Raw genomic sequence first — 18,431 nt, 5'->3', positions numbered from 1 at the left:
TCTAGCATTGTCATCCAAACCGCTGCAGTGAATCTTTCTAAGCCTAAAGTGTTTCACTTGGACAAGGGATGCTTACTCAAGACACTTCTCTGCTAATTTCTCTCTTTATTCAAGCCTCTTTCACTTCATTTGCCTCTTCCACTTGTAACTTCGATATTGTCATCAGTAAGCTTCACCTTGAATTTTCTGTCATTGGCACCTACATCTGCAAATCTGCTCTCCCCACAGAAAGTAGGAAGCCCCAAAGGGAGGGAGCCTTGTATTTCTGCACGCTTGTAAAATGTGCAATAAACCTCATCTGCATAGCTGGATCTAACATCTGGACTCATATATGTTGTGATCTTTTCAGAAGCCCTTTTGTCTTGCATCTTGGCTACCACTTCCTCCTTTTTCCCTGTGCTCGAAGTTCACCGTTGAAGAGGACTGTGCAAACAGGCAGAACTATATCACCTCTAACTTTTCACACCTCTACTGTTATTGGCGTGCCTTTCTTAATCCATTTCGAGCCTTTTTTAACATACACGCTGGCTGTTCAGGCACCTCTGCAGCATCAGGGGCTCCTTACGCCGGTGCTTCTGCTTGCCTCAGTTCTGTCCCTTTATTGGATGAAAGGAAATTCTGACTTGCATCTTCCTATCGCCGTTATTTTGCACTCTGAGACAACAGGGTTGGGGGGGGACTTCTTGGCCGGGTGAGGATTCCCGCCTCGCCTCCCTCGCCTCCCCTCCCCCCCCCCCCCCCCCAATTTCCGAGGACTTCTGGCATGGCCTCCGGAGGACGGGGCCGCAGCCCACCGCCCTGCTACCGCAGGCTGACCCCGAGCTCCCTTCCCCCAGGCCTGGGGGCCCTCCGGGGCCGGCCGACCCCAGCCCCTCCACAGTGCCAGCGAGAGGCAGCGCTTCCGGAGGGGCAGAGGCTGGCGCGGGGCATTGTGGGGCTCGCCTGGCACGGCCTGCCGCGGGGGGTTGTGGGAGCGCCTTGGCACGGCTCGACTCGCGGGAGGAGGAGGGGAGCGGGGAGCTGGGCCAGGCCCCGTGGCCGGCGGGGGGAGGCCGGGCCGGGCCGGGCCGCGCCGCCCGCCCCTCCCGAGCCCCTCGGCGGCCGCCTCTGCCGGCCGCCGCTGCGCCCCGCCCGAGCGGCTGCGGGGCTGGGCTGGCCCGCCGAGGGGCGGGGCTCGGCGCGCGCGCCCAGGCGTTGCTAACGGCAGAGGGCGCGAGGCACCGCCCCCTTCCTCAACGGCTCTCCGCTTCCTCGACGGCTCGCCTCCGCCCTGCGGCCGGCTCCTATTGGCGGCGGCGGCCGTCAGCTCTCCGCACCCCGCGCCGCCATTGGCTGGCGGTGCGGCGGGGGGGCGGGGGGGGCGGGTCGGCGGCGTTGCTGGGCCGCGGCGGCTCCTCCCGGCCGGGCGCCTCGCAGTGCCGGTGAGCGAGAGGCGGTCGCGGTGCCTGCGGGAAGAGCCGGCAGCGTGAGGACGCCACTCTCTCGCCGCAAGGAGCGCAGCCGCCGCCGCGGCGTTTCCCTCCCTCCGCCGTAGCCGGGCTCAGGTGAAGCCGGTCGGGTGGGGCGGTGGGCGCGGGTGGCCCCGGTTTGTCTCCCCTGGCGCCGCGCTTCCCCCTCTCGCGGGTTTCGCGCCTCTTTGTCCGGCAGGGCGAGGAGGTGCCGCTCTCCTCCGCCTTCCCCGCGGAGCCGGGCGGGAGGCAGGCAGGCAGCCCGGCTGGGCGCCGACCTGCCGTGCCTGGGGTGCTCCCCGTCCCCCCCGCCCGCCCCCTCTCCTTCGGGGGCGTGTGTGCCGCCGCGCCGTGCGCCGCACGGTTGCATTATGCCCAGGGAGTTGCCTCTCTCCTCTCTCCACGCCCTGCTAACTGGCCTTCTCGGAGGTGGGGTGGCGTTATTCGCGCTCTTTTTGCCCGGACCGTCCTCTTCTCCCCTCCCTCCGGTGCGTCTCCCTCCCCCTTTCCCCCCTCGCGTTTAAGTGTCCGTCCTTTGGAAGTAACGGGTAGGGAAAAATGGGACCGTTTGGCAGCTGTCAGTGCTGTAGCCTGAGTCACAGGCTGACAATCCTCCTGCAGACATTGCACTGGGCTTGGCTTCCGCCCTCAGATCTCGACTTCCTCGTTCGGTTTGGTCTGTGCAGTGAAGCCAGGAGAGAGGGAGGAGGGAGTGACAGGGCAAGATGAAGCTTGCAGTAAAAACTCTTGCAGATAGCTTGTGCTTTCAGGCATCACCTCCAACCGAGTAGGAAAAGTTCTCTGGCTTTTAGTGATATTGGTACCAACCTGTCTCCAGTAGGTGTGGAAAGTAACAAGTTTCATAGCCCCCGAGGGTGGTGTGTACCCAGTGGGTTTAATAAGGATTTGCCTAAACACAGGGTGAAATGAGTTTTAAAGCAATAACATGCTTCTGGTAATAAAGTGGAATTTTTCAGAAGTAAACTGCATTGGTCGGGAACCTCTTTATGCAATGGCTGTTAAATTCCTTTCGTTTTTTCCTCCTTATGGTTCTTTTCCTTCCTCCTTTTTTTCTCTTCAAACACCATTTGTGCTCTTCATCTTTCTTCTTCCATAGGTTTTTCTTCTGTATCCTATGTTGTGATGTCCTGAGCTGCACTCCATCAGAGTGGACTAAGAACCTAAGCTTTTTTCTAAGTGAGCAGGTCTGTCCTAAACAGAGTAATCTCTCAAGTAATGCATAAGAAATTTGTGCTTCAAACTTGAAGAGATACTGTAGTAGATGGACTTTGGCCTGCAGACTGTGATTAGTGTGCCTCTGCCCTACACTATAAAGAAATGTAAGTTAATTTGCATGGAGGCTGTTGAACCATGGCTTGAAAGATTATATTACACATCCTTAACTCTCATATACATCTCCTGTCCGTAAGCCTAGATACGGTAAAGTTTTAACTCCAAAGTAAGAGCACTCTAATCAGTTACTGCTTGTGTAAAGATGCTTTTGAAATTAGTCACTAGGTAACAATGTGACTAAGTTCACTTATCCGTGGCATTCCAGTAAAAATGGCAAATCATGGTGCTGATATGTATTGACTCATAGATGCACTGTCTGCGACTGTAGCACTCTCTCCCAAAGTTTAAATGAGATAAGCAAATACTTTTGTTAACTAGAAAGTTGTAATGAGGGGGAAGCAATTGATAAATGTAACTGGAGCTGCCTTAGCACAGAAAAGTTTTGAAGTTGTTAATCACAATTGCCAAAACTGTATAAACACAAGATCGTGCTGCTAATATGACCTTGTAAAAATAACTAGAGTGAAATCGTGCAACAGTTCTGTGAAGCTCCATGTCAGATGGAACGGTTTGAATTGACGTGTTCTCCTCTTGATGGCTTTATTTGTTGCCCTTACACATAGCACGTGCACTGTCTTTGTGGAGGTGGACAGGCAAAATTTTCAGTAACTCTAAGGTAGCTGCAAAATTGCTAGTAGTGGATAGAAACGGGTGTCTGAACTTCTCATATTTATTGACCTGGAATCTCAAAGTGAGCATGACCAGCACCAAGCTGGTGAGTTATGTGGTTCTTTTTTTATGGTGCCATGTCTTGGATGCTTGACTTGTGTAGCCAAGATCTGATTTTGGAAGTTCTCTAGAGAAGAGACTTTGACCTCAAAGTTTGCTCTGCCAGGTAGCATGTGGCTGTTTCTGTTTAAACAGAAAGACAAAATAGTCAGGTTCTGTCTGTCCCAGAAGAATGGGTGTAGAAACTGAAGGCCTTTTATTGGATGTTGTTTGCATAGATTGTTAGGATATTCCTACCGTGGTTCTGGGATTATTTTTTTTTCTTTCAGGTTATTCTTGTAAGAAAAAAATTGCCAGGGTGATATTTTCATCTGAGGAGAAAAAGAAAGAATAAGCTTTTTTCATTATTTCCTCTAGGTGGATTTTTATATACTTCCGAATGTTTTAAGAAGACAAATAGGTTGTGAGAGCTACACCATAATCTTTTAAGTGAATCGGTAATGAATGAGTAGTAATAATAATTAAAAAAACTGAATAAAATTACTTGTCCAGTAAAGTTGTAGGAAAGAGAAGAATTTCTCACTTAGGAGGCTGAAATAATCTGTGTTGTCCAGCACACTATTTTGTTATTATGAAAAATGTTGGAGAATAGCTCTCCAACAAACTGTATAGTGGGGTGGTAGCTCTAATACTCATGTTTGAGTTGAAAACTGTCTGGTGGAGTCAGATCCCATGCAGCAGTACTTGGCACTGCACATATTTCTACTACAAATGCTGAAACTTACATTTATCACTGCAACAAACTATCTCGAAAACTTGAACTGCTATTATCTTGGCAGGGCTTTAAAAATAATGTACTAAATATTTATCATAACTAATAATTCACAGGTTGGTCCTCCGTCAGATTATTCACATCCAGGTACAAGGGAGTGTATGTATATTGGCATGGCTACTAACTACATAAAAATACACTTCAGTTGTACTGGGAGATTAAAGTAGTCTGTCTATACCCCAAAATTCAGGTTTTGTTCTGTTAATCTCCATGATACTGAACAGATGGGACAGGACACGTATTGTGATTTCCGAACCGATTCTGCTGAATCTTCTGCTTCTACCCCCATCCCTAGGCCTGTGTCTTGCCCAGATTTATGTCATTTATGAAATGGTGTGACTATAATAGGGTGAGATTATAAGTGGACACACTGGAGGTACAGGAACCTATCTGGTTAATGCAAGGTTTACCAAAAGGGGAAGTCAAAGTTAAGGTTATCTTATCCCCCACCCCTGTGTACATCTGCTTTCTTGCCTGGTAACTTCAGGTTATTGGGTAATGTGCTGAAGATAACTGATGACTAAAGTGTATTTTAGAGGCCCGGCATTAGTGTGCACGTCTACTAAAAGGTGTCCAGAATTTTAATCCTGAGTGTATGATTTAATATGGCTTTGTTTGTTTGACTTAATAATGTCCTCTGTGCCCTCTAACAACCATTTTTATCTTTGATTTCTCGTATAAATATCTTACTAGTCTTCGTTTTCTTAGTTTATAATTGAGGCACAGCTGTTTGCATGTTAAGTAGAGAAATTGTGTGCCTGGTGTTAAGTCTTCTGTGGGTTGGAACAAAACTATAATAGCATAGGATTGCCTACAGCAGCATTGTTTTTGCTGGCAATTGCTGTAGCTTAATGGTGGCTTGGTGACCTTGTATCTTAAATTTCTTTTCAGTTTAAGCACACCATGGTTCTAATTGAGTTTCCTAGTGTAGAAAGAGATGGTAACTAGCAACCTGATTTAAATAGAGTATGATGAGACAAAAATACAAATGCAACTTCTGCCCTGGAAGCTAATGTAAATGGGTGTTGTCCAACTAAATGAAATGCATCAGTTTACAAGTTCATCTTAATTATGGTTTATCTGCTTGACTTTTTACTTTAGTGGCTGTGAGAACTTGTTCTGAGTACTTGAAGTAATAATCTCAACACTGATTCGTCTCGCAGTCATAGGGTACTGTAGTGGCTTAACATCTTCTGACCTCACTCCAGCCCAGTCACATTCAGCGTAATGGACTAGTCCCCAGTTCCAGTTAATGGCCCTTTGGCCTGTTACTGTTCAGCACAATATATTGCCTTTCTGAGCATCCTAAAATGTCTGAAGGAATAGTAGTGTCTACAATTTTCCGGTGACGGAACTGGGATTGATTTCATTGTACAATACTTTGGGAGCTAGTACTGCTAAGTCACATCCTTTTTAAACATGGCAAAGTGCAAACTGTAAAATTGATCTAGCATACTTGTCTACTGCAAATTATTTCTTAAAGAAGTATTACAAATGTATTGCTCTTGGATGCAGAGAGGTATAATGAAATATAACTCTGCATACTGTGGTTTGACTCCATGACCTCTTAATGAAATTTATGCCTCTAGAGTTTTGTACATAGGGTTTGGATTCCGCTTGTCTTCATGACTAGAAATTTAAATTTCTCCTAACGTATGTATGCTGACTCTGCTGAGAGTAGTAAATACAACCACATGGATGAGTGATTTCAGTAAACCGAAGCTAATAATTAATATATGTTGAGGGAAACTTAACTTGGAAATCTGTATTATAAAGTCTCCTTAACTGATGAATACTTGTATTCACCAAGAACTACCATTTTAATGAGTCTCAGCAGGAAATCCATTGTGATATATGCCTCAACACAGAACTGGAGTTCTGATTTGAATAAAAGCAAAGTAGGCATTCAAACTTGTAAGAAAAGAGGTTTAGAGAAATTTTACAGCTCAACTTTGACAGTCCTGTGCAGTCAGATTTTTTTTTTTTTCTGTTGGGCAGCTTCCTGTTTAAAATCTAAGATTTCAAGCACGTTCTTGTAATAGTTTACTTCCCTTTTTATTGTTTGTAGTGATGAGAGTACATTCATCTGTGTTTTTCTTTTAAGGTCAGGACTTCACCAGTTCACTTGCATTTAGGTGCTTTTCATCAGCCTTGGAGGTGCAGTAGATTTGAGTTTGGTTAAAGTCAGTTGTGGCCAGCACTTAATCCAGCTAGTTTTACTGATGTACTTAGAGCTGATTTAAATATCCAAGGAAAAAAAAGGAAATACTGAATTGAACCTACAGCAAAATTTCAATTAAAAAAATGTAATTTCAGTTGCTGCTGTCTTTTTCTCCAAATGTGACTTAAACCAACTGTTGTATCAGTTTGTAGGTAAATTTTTAGTCAGTAAGCTCTTTTTGGCAGTGACTGTTACACTGTAGGTCTGCTTGGCATTTAGTGCAAGAGATTCCAGTCCTTGCTGTGCTCTGAATTAATAAATCAATTATTTTGAGAAAAGTGTGAGTAGAAATTAACTTTCATTGATAGTGTTTCTTTTTCTTAAATTGATAGTCTATCTTAGGACTTAGCCATATTCGAACAAATATAAGATGCTTAAATGTAAGAAGTTGGCAACAAATATTGAATGTAAGTCTGAAGTCAAACCAATGAACTGGATGAGAAAGTTCCTGGCTAGGCACTTGGAGCTAGTTGGTTGATGAGGTAAATTGATTTTTGACAGGTTTTTTTTAGGTAGCTGAAGAAAAACACTCTCTGGCTTCTGTTTTGGCCATATCATTCATAGTTTAAAATGCAGGGGAATGTACTGACATTTTTCTTTGGTCTTTTTTCTTTTGTTTTTGGGTGGTTGGGGGGTGGGTGGGTGGCTGGCTGTGTTTTTCACTGCATTCAAGTAGTGGAAGAGATCAGAAGGGGTGGATTTGAGATGAAGGTATACAGAAGCAGGCAATTTAATTCATAAATTGCTGATTGCAGATAACTATCTAGAAAACAATTTTAGTTACTTTTTGCTTGTAAGTGCATCTGAAGTAGTCAAAAAAAACCCAGTTTCTTTGTATTAATGGAATTTTATTTTTTAGCAGAATACCATTTAATATATTTTCTTCTTCGTAGATGTTGTTCAGATGTCTTTATTTCTGTTGTTCACAGATACAGATGTGTTTATCTCTTTTTGACATCAAGGAAAATGTATTCAGACTTTACAGAATTGTTTAAATAAATGGATATGGGAGTATCATATACAGGTATATGGTAGACTTTGCAATAATTAAGTAATTGGATACTTGAAACTGTTGTGTTTCAAATGGACATGTCTGCTTACTGACAAAGGGAATTTTCTTTCTTAGTGGAGCATAAGTCAAAATAAGATTTCTCCACAGGCACAAAAACTCTTTAAACTGTGACTTAAGATTTGTGACTTAAACTAGTTCACTTAGCTTTTATCGTCTGGGTTATATTGCAGTATGAGTATTTATAGCAGATACTAAAGTCTTTGACCTTTCATATGCAGTAAATTACTCTGAATTGTTTTAATGGCCCTTCCCAAGTCAAAGTTTTGTGTAGATGAACTTGAGCTTGCAGTTTAATGCAGTCTATGATGGGAAATGTAAAATGAGAATACACAAATGTGATGAGAAAGATGTATTAGTCATAATTTTTCTTTAAAAAAGGGATTGCCAATTTATTAGACAAACTGGTGTAACTTCTAAAAATTAAGTATCTACATATTGTTTGCATAGCACTGGCATATATGCATGCATAGCAGTGTATCTTCTTCCTCCACATAGTGGGAGTTAATCTTTTTACATGGCAAATTGTTTTTTCCAAATGGGCAGAACTATAAGATTTTAGTAGGTTTTAGTTCTTTAATGCTCTAAAAACTTGATGTAGATTTAACTGATAAATATCACCACACTATTATACCAATTCTGTCAGGAAAAAGTACAACTGCAGTAATGGCTCAGCTCTTGCTTGTTTAGATAAGAAGAACATCATAGAATCCTGGAATGGTTTGGGTTGGATGGGACCTTCAAGATCATCTGGTTCCAACCCCCCTGCCATGGGCACGGACACCTTTCACTAGACCAGGCTGCTCAAAGCCCCATCCAACCTGGCCTTGAACGCTTCCAGGAAACGGGCATCCACAGCTTCTCTGGGCAACCTCTTCCAGTGTCTCACCACCACAGCACTGTAGTGTATATGGCTGTGGAAAATGTTGTTAACTATGGTGGAAACACATGAAGCAGTTCTACTCTATGGTCAGTGTTTTCTCATGTTGTTTTTTATCCTGCTATGCCAGAAAGCTTTGTAGGAAAGCTGCATATATATATATATATATATATATATATATATATATATATATATATATTTCTTATTGGGACCATAGGATGTCATAGTACATCGGTCTCCTGTCAGAAGGGGATAATTTTCTTTTTTTCCAAAAAAGTCTCTTCCTGTAATGCCAGAATAGAGAACATTTTATATGCTGTATAGCCATGATTGTAACAGTTCAGACTAGCTTCCTACTTCAAGTGCCCTTGGTTTTACTTATTTCTGATTGAAAGATGAGTCCTTTCTTCTCCTTTAATACAAAAATCAGTGCTTCAGAAGATCCAGACAGGAGGGCATGCTTGGGTGAATTCTAAAATAAGAGATGCCTAATGCTGTTCCTTTTTAAGGATTGATATATTTGACATTTAGGGAAGAAAGCATAGGTCAGGAAAGGAACGAGCTAACTGGAAAACGAGTGTGAGGCTGAAGTGTACAGACCAGGCAAGTGTTCCTTGTGCGCTCTGCTGCGCTGGGGGCTTTCTCTAGAACATTGGTTATAATGGATAGCTAAGTAAGGAGCCGTGAAGCAGTGCAAGACCTTGAACGTAGTAGGGAAATGTCACAATCGGAATGTTTCGAAGTTTTTCAGACCATTTTGAACAGGATATATATGCTCTGTGAGGTTATTTTTCAACCAGGCCTCCTTGTACATCCTGGAGCTTAAGGCTGTGTAGCTTTCCTTTTAGTTTAGGAGTTGCTGCTGTTCTCATGTCCAGAAAGAGTAACTCTCCTCGTGCCCCCCACTGCCAAGATCACCCTCACAGAGAGGGAGGTCCTCTTAATGAATCCCTATATATAGCTAGAAGAGTTGAGAATCAAACTTGGACCCTGTAAAGGTGGTAGACTTCTCTGTGCCAGGGTTTTGGCTACCATCCCCATAGCTACTGTTAATGGTGGAGCAGAACTATTTGAAACAAGAATAAAAATATGAGATCTAGCAGAAGGCTGCTTATACAGGGTCATAGTTTGGCACAGTAGGTTGAGCTATAGGTGTCTAGAGAAACTTGGTTCCCTGCTGCAATGTAAAAATAATCTTTTTTAAAATGGTTTGCCAGATGTATTTGCACTGATTCTTGGTTCTTTCCAATATGACCTGAAAGAAAATTAGTTATTATTGATGCTGAGATCAAAGCAAGTTCTCAGTTAACGTAAGCAAGAATAATTGTTCCTGTAAGATGACTTTATCTTAGCCACATACATGCTAACTATTTGTCGCAAAAGAGTGAACCAGAACTGTATTTTTCTTCTCTGTATTTAGGTATAATTGTTTTATTCCTTGTTCCCTCTTGTGATGAAATGAAACTTGGAGTTGGCAAAGATGATAGGCAGTGCTAATTGATATAGAACTGTGTATTGGAAGAGCTGCCTTACACTTCAGTGCCCCAGAGAGTTCTTGGCAGATACCTTTTTAGCCTTAAATCAGAAGATTAGGGAAGGGATGAAAAGTGACCCTGAGATAACAAGGACAGGCTGAAACTTTCCAAGGTCTTCCTGCCTCCCTCATACAATGTCCCTAGGGAATTCTGCATGCCTAATCAGAACTTTTGCAGTCCATTATGCCTCCTGAAAAAAAGTCTTCCAGCAAAGCAGCTTGAACAGCAGGGATGGGCTGCAGTTCTCTGAACTACAGCTGTCTCCTTAAGTGGGATTACTTTGCTGAGTGGTCACGAAGAATGTGTTCTCCCCCTGGAATGTTTTCCTTGTGGGCACACTGTCTCTGGAAGAGGAATTCTCTCCTCTGCTGAGAAGGCATGTACTGTACGTGCACTAATGAGAAACAACAGTTGCAGAAAGTGTATTATGCAGGACTGTAAACTTTGAATATTTATTCAAAGTGAATGGGGTTGGGTGGCAGCCAGCCTAGCTTTGTCATGCTAAAGACTGGACTTGAAATCAACAGAAGGCTACCCTCCCCCTCCCTAAACCAGGGTTTGGTGTGTTTAAACAATGTGCACAGGCTTCATAGAACTGATTAACTTTATTGGTGCCATGTACGTGGTAATGTGTCTTTGTGTCTCACTGAACTGAGGAGGTGCAATTAAAATAGGGGCAAGCATAGCCTCCCTAGTATTAACAGGAAAGCTATGCCTGGCCGTATTTGCCTATAACCGACAGTGGTTAATTTCTTTACAGTATGCAGTGCGGTTGCCCAAGATCATTTCTGTGCTTGTATAGCCAGTGGTGAAGCCTGCACTATCCCGTTTTCACTGTTTGGTAGCCAAAACTAGCCTCTTCAGATTGGCATTAATTTATGTTAAATCTACACATGCTGTGCTTGTAGCTTCTGTTCTCCCAATCTTGCCTTTTGTTTGAACCAAACTCTCATTTGGAGAGAAAAGGTGACTGCTAAGTGGCATGTGAGGACAGTGTCTTACTTGTATATGGCTTTGTGGCCTTTGCAATTTGCCATGGAAAGTCCCAGCTTCACAAAGCAAACCTCCTGTGTCAGCTGTTACAGCAGAATATGCAAGTGCTGCTTCACACATACCAAAAGTGGTGCCTGACAGCTGATGAAGAGAGCTGGACACACAGAAACTGAGAAACATTTATTCCATGTTCGTTGTTCTGAGGATACATGCCAGGTACGTTTAGGCCACCTGGAAGATACAGAATTCCTTCAACTTCTTTCTTCTGTCTTATGTGTAGTCTGGTCAGTAGGTCACTTTTGTGTAATACAGGTTTCGTTTACACATTAGATAAGTAGATTCCTCCTTCTTGATTCTTGGAGCCCTGTGCATACAGAGGAGGCACTTTAGTGCTCTACCTTGAGTTTAACTTACAGTAATAAACACGGTAGCTGGCAAGTCTGGGCAGCACTACAGTCAAACTGAATATGCAACAATAATTGCCAGCAATCTGCATTCCAGTTGTGAAATAAATCTTTCAACAATGTATTGTGTGCGTCAAAACTGTGACTAGAGAGGAAAGCAGTGAACTACAGTAAGCCTAATAGCAATAATTATGAATCCCAAATAAAGCTGAACTAGAAGAAATGAGTCTGCATGGCAGCACGGCATTCTGAACAAAAAGGGTAAGCGTTAGCTGAATGCCTTCAGCTCAGAGGGCTATCTGTGAGGGAGTATTAATTGCAAACTCGTGTACTTGCCTGATGTTGTATTCTTTAGTGGGATAACTGAAATTCATGATGCTTGAGTTCAGTCTGAAGCATCAGGCACTGGTGTGTCACAATATACTGAACTTGAGAAACAAGCAGATATAACCAGTCCATCAGTTCAGCTTTCTGCCAGCTTTTCCCCTTCCCTTCCTCTCCCACTCCCCCCTGCAATTCATTTCTCACCCTTAGTGATTCAGACTTCAGTTTTTATATAGGTGTTACTTACAAACTGGAGCAGTTTGTGCTAACAAACTTCACAGTTTTCTTTACCATAAACATCCTGGCATGTGGAACTGTGAAGTGTCGGCATAGTATGTCCTAAACAGTTGAGATCTGAACAGTTTCTTAGTGAATACAAGGGAATTACAGTTGTGTGGGTTTTTTTTTTTTTTGTGGGTTAGGTTTTGTTTTTTAATGTTGTCAGTTCATGGTCACTGTAGGCAGTCTGGCCACTAAAGTCTACTTACTGTGCTTTCTGTCTGCACTTAATGCAACTGTTTCTGTTGATTTGATGAACTGTATTCAGCTGGCTGGGGAAAGTGAAATAGTTGAGTTTGCAAAAATAACGCAAGTATTAGCTGTTCAGATTGCACGCTTAACAAGGATTCCCATCATATGAATGTAACTGACCCAACTTAGTTTGAATCATTAGCTTCTTCTCAAAGTCAGATTATTTTTTAAATGCTATGTATTAACAAAGAATCAAGTTTCTTCAATGAGGACAATTTAGTTGTAACTGAAATGGAACTGTAAGTGACTGATAGTGCTGTAATTTCCTAGTGTAAAAGTCTTGTCTTGCCTGTAGAAATGGTGTACATTCCTTTTGCTCTGTGAAAGGGCTTTTTGTTTTGTATGCTATTCTCTTACAACCTGCCAAAGGTAAGCCAGTTTGGAAAATGGCATGGGAACTGTGTTCCTGGAATACTTTAAAAATGTGAACTGTATAAACAAAGGGAATTAACTTGTTTTAGTCTAAATGTGTTTGCTATTTATTGTTCATTCTTTTTGTCACCCCAATCTTTAGGGTAGTTCCTCTTCAACTGCTAGTATAAAGGTCACTAGACAAACCATGTGGGGGGATCATTTCATGTGAAATCACAGAAAGTTTTTTATAACAGTGCCTTACTGGTGGACATGAAGCAGAAGAAAACTTGTAGTAGTTACCCACATATGTCCCTTTTCATGTAGGCTCAGTCTTATAGCAATAAGTTCTGAAATGGTGATCTGAATCAGCAAGTATACAGTACATGTATCTGGCTATTTTATGTTCTCTATAGCCCAGTATTACACAAACTTCTCATAATTCATTAAAGCAGGGGGAAATGGTTTGTGATTAAAGCTGTCTATTCCAATGTAGTAATGCATCTTTGCTAACAATGAGGCTGAAGCCTAAAATGAACAGTGTGGGGATCCCTACTTTAATGGCGGTTCAGATAACTCAAAGTGCTTTCCTTGCCTAGCTAGTGCTCTAATACTTGTTAGTAAGTGTGATGCTTTAACTGTTGCCATTAATGCTCTTCTCAATATATTCATTCTACTTCTACTTCAACCGTTACCTTGATAGTTTAGCATAGCCCAAGCTCAACTTACTGAGCAGTAAGATGAAACCATTCTGTGGCTGCTGACAGAGTAAACGTTGGGGGGGGGGAATAATACAAATAGCTCTGGAAAATTAAATTGCAAACAGATAATGTTCTATGCTTTTAGCAGTTGCAAAACACTGTAATACAAAGGAAGGGACCTTATAGCAGAGGTAGCTCTTGGACCTTTCTAAGCCAGACAAGGTGTTTGTTGCCAGATTTTTGGGAAGTACTTGATACTTAAGAGAGAGGAGTGTGTGAACTGTCTCATAATTCAGGCCTTAAGGCTATGAAATTGTAGGAGGCTAAAGCAAACTTCTGTCCATATGATTGTATTCAAATGAGGGTTTTGGGGAATTCTGCCTAGTTCGAAGGGAATGCATGGCATCTTAACTTAAAGCCAGTGTTTAATTTGTTCATCTCAAAAGAATCTGCAGGGAAATATGTGTGTAAAGGGTTCTTGAAATTTTTTTTTGAGGTTGGGCTACATATGTCGTGGTCCCATCCTATTCAGGACTGTAGAGACTGCTTTGCCTCCATCTGTAACTGTATGGCATCTTTGTGGCAACTATGTAGTTAGTAAAATGGCAAAAGAAATGTCTTCAGGCACCTGAAATAACGGAAAACAAGCAACGTTTGACAAGCCTGTTCTCAGACTGCTACGAACCACAATAATGGAGCCTACTGGGTTAACAGGGAAGTGACTGTAGTCTTTAATTTTTGGAAACAATACTAGGAAGGAGGCATTTAAACTCAAACCAAGGATGGTCTGTCTTCCTTCTGTGTTTGTGGGGTTTTTTTTGTCTTACCTATAGACTGGTGTTGCATCAAAAAGAATATTGTTAACGGTATTCTCATCTGACAGTTGCACAATAGCCATGTAAAGATAAATGTCCTTGCCCCACATAATCATCTACACCTAAAATGCAAACTACTAGGCAAACAAATTGCTTCCTAATTTGTTCTTAAAATGGTAATGCCTTGCATTCATTGCGAGTTGCTGTAGGGCTGCAAGAGCTTACTGGACTTACTTCCTTGACCACTTAAGGAGTTTTTAGAAATGCCCAGTGAAATGCAGCATAAGCCAGGAAGCTAAGTTTTGGAGCCCATGAGATGGAACTTGCTGAATCTGATTCCTCTGGTACTGTTCTTGTGGAGAAGGCAAATTAACGGTTGGTTTGTGGTATTGCTAGTTTAGAGGCCCTGTGGGTTAGAAGTCATCCTCGAGAATAGCACTAATACCATGTTATCTTAGTATGATCCTCCAGCTTTTAGTCCTGGTACCTGAGGATTCTTCTCTTCTGGAGAATACGAAAACTAGTTTGAGATGCTGAGAATAAGACTGTTCGCTGCTGCTGTGCAATAGGGCAATTTTCAAGTCTGTTAAGTTTGAGGTACAGACCCTCTTTGAATCTCCTCACTATTTAGTAGTAGTGGCATAAAAAAAACTTAGCGTCTAGTGAGATTTTAGAATAGCCATGTTAGGTTCTTTCTCACTGTGATAGTTGTTGTTTTCAGTCCTGGGAATAAAAAGGGATAGATGCTATAAAATGATCCCTTAGCAGCTGAAGAACAGTCTTGCTGCATGTGAGAGAATTCAGGGGTTCTCCTCCTGTAAGGGATTTGATTAACCTCTCTGTAGCTATCTTCTTTCCTTAGTTCTCTTCAGATCTAGAACTGGCTGGGGATACCTCTTGAAAGATTTCTTGTGGTCTTATGTATTTCTTATCCAAAAAGAATTGGTCTTTATCGCAGAATAAATCTCCAAGGTGTATTGAATGCAAGTACTCTAACAGTAAGGAAGTGAGGAATATGTTTCAGTGTAATGTAGGACACTTCAGATGGCTGGTTACTTGGGATTCCTCAGGAAATGATGAAACTGAATTTAGCTGAAGCATACTGCCTCTGTGTCCTGCCTGATTATAGCCAAAAAAGGCAACTGGTTAGATTCTGGGAGTTGCATAGGCAGGAAACTGTGTAATGGAGGGTAGAGCACAGCTGTTGCCTTGCCAAACCTGATACAACTCTGAACACAATTGAATATTTCTTTCTTTTTTTTTTCTTTCTTTTTTTTTTTTCTTTTTCCCCTCCTTCCCTCCACCCCCTTTTCTTAACCCTTTGACCACAACCTGCAGATGATACTCTGCAATGTTACGGAGTCTCAATATCTCTTGTTGAATTGTTAGTCTTCTCTATTTCCTACATATTCTGTCAGGCTAGCCATTTAGTGTGGTCTTGGAGCTCTCTTGACAGCTCAGATTTTTCATGGCAGCCTCCTGATTGCTACATCTTATTTCTGCAACAAATCTCTTCCTTGTTTTCCTATTAAAATCTGGATTTTTCAATAAAAATATGAAAAGCCAGGGAGAAGGAGTTGCTCTGAGAATCACCATTGTGGTGACTGAGGTTGGAAGAGTCAGGGACTCTGTGGGGAAGGAAAGGTGAGGTAAAGTGTGGGGTAGCTGCTTGGCATATCCTGTAAGGCCTAAGACAAAGATTTTAAACTCAAGCTAAAGGAAACGATTATTTATAGAGTAATTTTCTCTTTGTTTACTAAAGAATTTTTGACTGTGAATATACAGCTATCCGTACAGTCCCTGGCACAAAGTTGCATACCACCTACAGTGATACATTTGTTGAAAGGAATTTCCCTACATGCTTACAAATGACTGGTGTGGGCATTTGTGCCCATCATTATTATAGCTGATGTTTTTCTGGCTTCATTCACTGCTTGCTAATGCTGGGACTCAACATCTATTGTTGCTCTCATGCGTATTTCTGCAGTTGAACTGCTTCTGTCCTGCTCTCAATACCTTTTTGTCTGTGGTATCTATAGTCAGACTTCACCTATTTGATTTGCAGGCTGGTTTGTAAATATAGGTATGTTCTGTAGAAAATTTATCCCTGCAAATCCTGACAGCCTTCCATGACATGAATATTGATATTTTAATTTCCTGTTCTTTTGGTGGTAAAGAGCTCTAGTTTCTATCCAAGTTATGAAAAACATGTATTGAGGACACTGGTATCTTTGTGAGGAAGGATCCAAGAAGTAATGTTTATGGGACCTTGTAAAGAGGCTGCTGTTACATGGTTAATGAGCCTTGACGCATGCAGTCCTTTCTTCTGATTGAAAGGATTTCTGAATGGCACCAATAAAATTGCTGCCTTATAGACTAGAAAATCCCTGGCGGTAGTGTTCTGGTTTTGATGAAACACTGAATCTAGAGTGCCATTTTCTGAGCATGGTGCCTAAATCTTCCTCTTGTAGGGAAGTACTTTCTCCTTTACCTGACCATAGCTTTATATAAGGATCTCAGTAGAGAATTTTTCGCTGTAAAACTTCCTGACCGCAGGTTTATTCTGTTAGTGTTTTGGAGGTATTTTGCTACTGAACATTATCTAGAAGAAAAGATACAAACTGGTGGGCTGGGTGTTGCTACGAAGCTGGCGATGGAAAGTATCTAATGCCCGTCTTGACTGGGGTCCTCAGGTTATTGATGATGTCTTTTAGAAGCAAAGTGTGTCTCATGTATTGTCTAGACTGGTATATGGCATTTCTAAGACGTTGTAGTATCTGATTCATAGCTTATCAGAACAAGGAGATGGGAAGTAGAAATGTTGATTAAACATTTATGATTATATTTCTGAGCTAATATCTCTACCAAGTAGAACAGTGAAGGGCTAATCTTGACTTGAATGTTACTAACATAGAATCTGGTGCTATGAGTATTGGCACATCTTACAAATTGTTTGATGCTTGGCACTTTAATGTGCTTTCTGTTTTCTGCCAAATAATGGCTTCCAAATACTTAATGGTCAATGTTTTGTTGTAGATTTTTTTTTTTAACTGCTTGCTAGTTTGTTTTTTTCATCCTTCTGGCAAGCAAAACCTTGACCTTATTGGAAGTTTGACAACTTACCAGTGCTTACTAACATGAAAATAAAGGAGGGGGAGGCATGCTGTGGTGACCGGGGACTCAGAATACTTAGCATGTGCCTGTCTGCCTCTAGGAATTTGCAAGGCAACTTGAGGCTTTAAAAATATCTCCCCCCCGCCCCTTCTCTTTTCGCAGGTCCCCAATTCTAAAACACAATGTCGCAAAGAGATGCAGATAAGTACCTTTATGTGGACAAAAACATCATTAATAACCCCCTGACTCAGGCTGACTGGGCAGCTAAGAAGCTGGTATGGGTTCCCTCAGAGAAGAATGGGTTTGAGGCAGCTAGCCTGAAGGAAGAAGTAGGAGATGAGGCCATCGTGGAACTGGCAGAAAATGGGAAGAAAGTGAAAGTAAATAAGGATGACATCCAGAAGATGAACCCTCCCAAATTCTCTAAAGTGGAAGATATGGCAGAGCTGACATGCCTGAATGAGGCTTCTGTGCTTCACAACTTGAAGGAGAGATACTACTCGGGACTGATCTATGTAAGTAATCTTGTCTATTGGGGTAAGAGTTCTTGATTACATAGCATATGAACTTACTGTAATCACTTTGCTTCTAAAATGTGTATGTTAACCTTTCATTGCCCCCATACACAACCCTCATGTGACTTAGCTTCTTCCCTCTACTTAAATTTTTTTCACTAAACTATGCCAATCCCCTTCTAGTTAATGTTGAAGCTTTCAAGGAATGCTGTGGTAAATCTGTCTTTAACATTTTAATGTCTTCGTTTGCAGGATGTTTTGAATGCCATTTAACTTCCTTTTAGCAAGAACTGAGAGCAGTTGGAAAGTGGTAAACAGGGAGTCTGAACTGAACCAAATAATAATAAAAACACATTCCTAATGTACCTAACATCTGAATTGCTTTTTCCCATGTCTGGAGCTTTAGTGGGAAAGAATGCTAATGCCAAGATTTTTGTGTTACAAAAATTCTGGATCTCAGAGTGTCTTAGTAGAGAAGGCACATATGTGCCTGCATGTCCTTACAGATGGCAAATATTTCCTTTTCTTTCCACCCCAAAATGGACAAAGCAGAGATTCCTGCTTCTTATTGCTGTGGAAATGACGAAGATACCATTTATGGGTCCAATGGTCATAGCCAATGAAGCATGCAGCAACTACTTCACTGAGTACAAAAAGCAAAATATAGGGAAAGATA

At 41.9% G+C, this 18,431-nt stretch overlaps 1 protein-coding gene across 1 annotated transcript in view; it reads left to right on the top strand.

Moving 5' to 3' along the window:
* Positions 1-1,386: 1,386 nt before the first annotated feature.
* Positions 1,387-18,431, top strand: part of MYH9 (myosin heavy chain 9) — a 72,104-nt gene continuing 55,059 nt past the window's right edge. Inside the window, exons 1-2 of the mRNA XM_082310913.1 lie at positions 1,387-1,544; positions 17,403-17,755. Coding sequence (XP_082167039.1) covers positions 17,423-17,755 — 333 coding nt within the window. The 5' untranslated portion in view covers positions 1,387-1,544; positions 17,403-17,422. The remainder of the gene's footprint in view (positions 1,545-17,402; positions 17,756-18,431) is intronic.

Source organism: Platalea leucorodia, assembly GCF_965183815.1.
Source record: "Platalea leucorodia genome assembly, chromosome: 4".
Taxonomy (NCBI): Eukaryota; Metazoa; Chordata; class Aves; order Pelecaniformes; family Threskiornithidae; genus Platalea; species Platalea leucorodia.
The sequence above is the reverse complement of the archived record's forward strand: the minus strand, read 5'-3'. Positions and strand labels throughout refer to the sequence as shown.